This window comes from Bombina bombina, chromosome 11 (genome assembly GCF_027579735.1).
Source record: "Bombina bombina isolate aBomBom1 chromosome 11, aBomBom1.pri, whole genome shotgun sequence".
NCBI lineage: Eukaryota > Metazoa > Chordata > Amphibia > Anura > Bombinatoridae > Bombina > Bombina bombina.
The window spans coordinates 194225216-194231215 of NC_069509.1; the positions used below are offsets into that span (position 1 = coordinate 194225216).

General features: G+C 39.2%; 1 protein-coding gene across 6 annotated transcripts in view; it reads left to right on the forward strand.

Annotated features, from left to right (window-relative positions):
* Positions 1 to 5620, forward strand: part of RHBDF1 (rhomboid 5 homolog 1) — a 236309-nt gene extending 230689 nt beyond the window's left edge. For all 6 annotated transcript variants that reach the window (XM_053694520.1, XM_053694518.1, XM_053694522.1 and 3 more), the window contains 3 exons: positions 2764 to 2864; positions 3233 to 3386; positions 4471 to 5620. In XM_053694520.1, coding sequence (XP_053550495.1) covers positions 2764 to 2864; positions 3233 to 3386; positions 4471 to 4890 — 675 coding nt within the window. In that variant the 3' untranslated portion in view covers positions 4891 to 5620. The remainder of the gene's footprint in view (positions 1 to 2763; positions 2865 to 3232; positions 3387 to 4470) is intronic.
* Positions 5621 to 6000: the final 380 nt, after the last annotated feature.

The following is a 6000-nucleotide window of genomic DNA, read 5'->3' on the forward strand; positions in this document are numbered from 1 at the left end:
CTCACATCATGCGCTTTGTGTTGTGCGACATTTGATTTTTGATTTTTTTTACTTCTTTTTATTAACAAATGCTACATAAAATCTATGGATACAAGAAAAGGTATGTGTAAACATTGTCTGCACGCTTGTATCTGATAAATTACGTACGCTAATCAGGCAAGATGTACAGAGGAAAACGCTCTTTAGTGAAAATGTTAGCTATGTATTAAAGGCTCTGTTTTAGAGGGACATACTAATGCTACCAGTTTGTGAACAAAAGAAACAACACATAAATAGTTAAAGGGATACTGAACCCAAATTTTTTCTTTTGTAAGAAAGAGCATGCAATTTTAAGCAACTTTCTAATTTACTCCTATTATCAATTTTTCTTTGCTCTTTTGCTATCATTATTTGAAGAAGAAGGCATCTAAGCTTTTTTTGGTTTCAGTACTCTGGACAGCACTTTTTTATTGGTGGATGAATTTATCCACCAATCAGCAAGGACAACGCCCTTCCTTGTGTGAAACAGTAACCACAGCATGGTTCAGAGCCACGCCCTTCCTTGTGTGAAACTGTAACCATAGCACGGTTCAGAGCCACGCCCTTCCTTGTGTGAAACAGTATCCACAGTGCAGTTCAGAGCCCCGCTCTTCCTTATGTGAAACAGTAACCACAGCACGGTTCAGAGCCACGCCCTTCCTTGTGTGAAACAGTAACCACAGTGCGGTTCAGAGCCACGCCCTTCCTTGTGTGAAACAGTAGCCACAGTGCGGTTCAGAGCCACAATGCGTTTCTGAGCCATGCCCCTTCCTAAGGTTAAACACTAACTACAACATGTTTCAGAGCCATACCCCTTCCTAAGGTTAAACAGTAACTACAACATGTTTCAGAGCCATAATCCTTCCTAAGGTTAAACAGTAACCACAACGCATTTCTGAGCCATGCCCCTTCCTAAGGTTAAACACTAACTATAACGTGTTTCAGAGCCATACCCCTTCCTAAGGTTAAACAGTAACCACAACATGTTTCAGAGCCATACCCCTTCCTAAGGTTAAACAGTAACCACAACATGTTTCAGAGCCATGACCCTTCCTAAGGTTAAACACTAACCACAACATGTTTCAGAGCCATGCCCCTTCCTAAGGTTAAACACTAACCACAACATGTTTCAGAGCCATGACCCTTCCTAAGGTTAAACACTAACCACAACATGTTTCAGAGCCATGACCCTTCCTAAGGTTAAACAGTAACCACAACATGTTTCAGAGCCATGCCCCTTCCTAAGGTTAAACACTAACCACAACGCGTTTCTGAGTCATGGCCTTTCCTAAGGTTAAACAGTAACCACAACATGTTTCAGAGCCATACCCCTTCCTAAGGTTAAACAGTAACCACAATGCGTTTCTGAGCCATGCCCCTTCCTAAGGTTAAACACTAATTACAACATGTTTCAGAGCCATGCCCCTTCCTAAGGTTAAACACTAAGCACAACATGTTTCAGAGCCTTACCCCTTCCTAAGGTTAAACACTAACCACAACGCGTTTCTGAGCTGTACCACTTAAAAAAGATCTGCTGAATAAGGGATTTAAGCCATTGCTATATTTGAGCATAATGCCTGTAAAGATATGAAAATATCCTTAAAATGTATTTATTTAAATAGTGGAATTTACTGGGAATATATTGGTGACTATGCACATATGGATACCTCTTCCTCTTAGTCACAATGTTTTTTTTCTTCTGACATTTGTATAGATTTCAGTTGAATGTTTGTAATAACTGTGTCTCCCATTTGCTTTTTTTTTTCTGTGTGCTGGCGTCATATTACTGTGTGCTAACTGTGCCTTAAAGGGACATGCAAGTAAAAAGGAAATGTTCATGATGCAGATAGAGTAAAATTAAGTAAAGCAAAGTTTCCAATATACTTAAATTTTCCTCTTATTCCCAGTCTCCTTTGTTGAAACTTAGTTCCTCTCCATGAGAGCATACTGAGGTAGTCTCAGGAGCGTGCACGTGTCTTGTGTATGTATAGCATTGTTACATATATTGTTGCAAACACTGCAGCCTACCTAAGTATGCTCTCATGGGAATGAGCAAAGTTTCACAAGGAAGAGAAGCAGGTAATTTAAACTGGTTCCATAAACTTCTGCGCTCTATTGTAATCATGAATATTACATTTGGATTTCCCTTTAAATGATGCTTTGTTATATATGTTATATACCATGTGCTTACCAGCATACCTGTGGTTACCTCAGAACCGGGCAAAACAACAGCGTCAGGACTTGCACAAACCACACTAGGGTCCATTTCCCTTCTAGACCCCATTTTACCCCTGTGTCTTTAGAATTGTTTGAGTGCAAGCTCATCAGATCAGTCTCACATGCTTGTGTATCGGTAGTACAGGTGGGTCTGTCAGATTTGTGCCCCTGCACAACTGCAGGTTAGGATACAGCCCATGAGTCAATCATGAACATGCATACATATGTATGCTCAAATCACTGGCCACATCCTAATTTGAAGAAGAACGATGTTGCTTCAGGAGGGCAACTATGACTAAGGAACGTTTATCTTTTTAAATAAAAGCACAGAGCGGTAGATGGTACATAACCTGGTGTATTGTGTAAAACAGATATTAGACCATTAGGGTTTTCACTGTGTGTTGAGTTCACTTTATATTTGGAACACGGTCCCACAGTATAAAATAAAGTATAAACACTGCTCAGTTCACTCTCATACTGATATCTACTATAGAACATTGGCTGAGTGTTTAACCCATGTATCCCCAGGTACATTGCATGGATGATGTCTGCGGGCTGCTCCCATTCCTTAATCCTGAGGTTCCAGACCAGTTCTATAGGCTCTGGCTGTCTCTGTTTCTCCATGCAGGGTAAGTTGTGTGTATTTTACTGAGGACAAGGTAAACAGGGGGTTCAGTATACAGTAAATATATATTGAGGGCACCACATGTGACCATTGGAATGACATTGGTTGCTGAAGTCACTGAACTAATATGTAATTGTGTCACAGACAAACTGACATGACAAGACTATAACCTGCCATGTGTGACCTCTGTATAACACTCAGAGCTGTAGGCAGAATCTAATATGAGTGGAGGGCCATATCATGGGTGTACTATGCAGATCACGTGACCCTCATTTAATGTAACTACCCAGAATGCTTAGCTGTGTACTGTGTCATTCATAACTATCTTAAAAAGTGTTTTGTTTAATTTATATTCTCTTTTTGTGTTCACAGAATCCTTCACTGCTTAGTCTCGGTCTGCTTCCAGATGACAATTCTGCGGGATTTGGAAAAGCTGGCCGGCTGGCACCGAATCTCTATCATTTATATATTAAGTGGAATCACGGGAAACCTAACAAGTGCTATTTTCCTTCCTTATAGAGCTGAGGTAATTTTATTCTTCTTTTGTAAAAATAAAGTACAAAGGAAAAGCTGAATGAGCAAACACACATATTTAACCTAAGCCAAAGGTTAAATACATACATAAAGTCCTACTTGGGAGGAGCAACACATTGCATGATGAAGACTATGAGCCAATTAGCAATACCATACAAACGTAGCCACCAATCACTGGTCTGAGAGGTGCTTTAGCTGTGTGTTAACCCCTTTGTAAGAGTTAAACACTAATATTTTATTGACTTTTCTCGCCATTAGAATGCCCCTTTAAAAAGACAGTAAACTCAAAGTTAAAGGGACATAATCCCACACATGTTTTGTTTGTGATTCAGATAGAACATGGAATTTTAAACAACTTTCCAATTTACTTCTATTATCACATTTTCTTCATTCTCTTGGTATCTTTTGTTGAAGAGCAGGGCTCAGAAGGGTGCATTTGCCCGCAGCACTATTTGGCAGCAGTTTTGCAAGAGCACTAGAGGGCAGCACTATTTCCTGCCATGCAAAGTCCCAGATGCCTACCTAGATATCGCATCAACAATGAATACCATGAGAACTAAGCACATTTGACAACAGAAGTAAATTTTTAACTTTTTTTAAAAAAATTGCTGCTCTATCTGAATATCAGAAGAAAATGTTGGGGTTTTACGTCCCTTTAATTTTTCACAGCCTAGAAAGTCAGTACAATTAAAAAGAAACTTTCTGATGTATTTGTGTTACCTTTTGCATGACAGCATACTGAGGTAGGTTTAGGAGCGTGCACATGACTTGAGTGCCACATGTCTAATATTGCTATAATCATTGTTACAAACATGGCTGCCATATAGTGCACACGACACAAGCACGCTCCTGAGCCTACCTCAGTATGCAATCATCGGAATGGGGCTAAGTGATGAAGATACAAAGGGTTATTCGATAACAGAAGAAAATGGGACAATCTGTAAAACTGATCATTCTGTGTAAAGCATAAAGTGTGATATTATCTGTAGCGTCCCTTTAAGTCCTCAGCTGTAACCATGTCGGAGAGAGAGACGTCTATCAGATGTTGTATTTACGGTTGTGGTCTTCTCCTCTAGGTGGGACCAGCCGGCTCTCAGTTTGGGATTCTGGCGTGCCTTTTTGTGGAACTTTTCCAAAGCTGGCAAATCCTTGCTCGGCCGTGGAGAGCCTTCTTCAAGCTGTTTGCTGTGGTCATCTTCCTCTTCACGTTTGGCCTACTTCCTTGGATCGATAACTTTGCTCATTTCTCCGGCTTCGTTAGCGGCTTTTTCTTGTCGTTTGCATTTCTGCCTTACATTAGTTTTGGCAAAGTCGACATGTTCCGCAAACGATGTCAAATTATCATATTTCTCTTAATATTCATCGGGCTTTTCTCAGGCTTAGTTGTTCTATTTTACTTCTATCCTATAAAGTGTGACTGGTGTGAATACCTGACCTGTATTCCTTTTACAGATAAATTCTGTGAAAAGTACGACCTAGACGCGCAGCTCCATTGACCCATATAAGAGTGATTTTTATATCTAGTGTAAGTTTTTTTATGTTTTACAAATATAGTGTTATAATATCATTAAGGTACTGAAGGAAATATAGCCAGACAATCCTTTGCAAAGCCAACAATGCTGGGTGACAAAGGGACATTCTACTCATGCATGTGAAAGAGAAAGATTATAAGAAATATTACAAAGTTTGAAACTTAATAGAAAGTTTACTTCTGTACACAGCTGGTCTGTGGGATGAATCTCACTGGCTGACAAAGAACACTCCCCAGCGTGCTATTGGTAGTTCATGACACACGGCACAATCAATGATTATTTTTCAATCAAGCAATATATTTAAATGTTGTTGTTTTTTTAGATACAACACAGATAAATAAATGAGTTTAATTTCCCTTTAACTTCATTGACAACTTGAAAAATGGAATAAATTGACCTTATACTGCTGGGGACTAAAATGTTATAAATGTGGGGGTTCTTTTTCTCTTCAAGAGAATCCATGGTGATGCTATTTCCCATGCACACTGTTAATTTAAATTGTATATATAGCATTTGATAAACTTTGCAAAGATGTATCTAAGACAATTTTATTTCTGAAAACAGAACACTTTGTTTTCTTGTTCACTTTTATTGAACAACTGTGTGATGTCTTATTCTACTTGCTAACATGATTGTTTCCTGCAGGTCGTGCAGCAAATAAAAGAATCTGGTAGTGTTTTAGCTACCTCTGTAATTAAGTGTGGTGTGTGTTTTATTGCTCCTGAGGAAAGAATCTGAAGCCCTAACAGACGTCTTGCGAGTGTGTAGTGATGTCAGCCATATAATTACTGCAGATAAACACACATAGGATCAGTAGACATGTGAGCGTGTAGCGATGTCAGCCATATAATTACTGCAGATAAACACACGTAGGCTCAGTAGACATGTGAGCGTGTAGTGATGTCAGACATATAATTACTGCAGATAAACACACGTAACATCAGTAGACGTGTGAGCGTGTAGTGATGTCAGACATATAATTACTGCAGATAAACACACATAGGATCAGTAGACATGTGAGCGTGTAGTGATGTCAGACATATAATTACTGCAGATAAACACACGTAACATCAG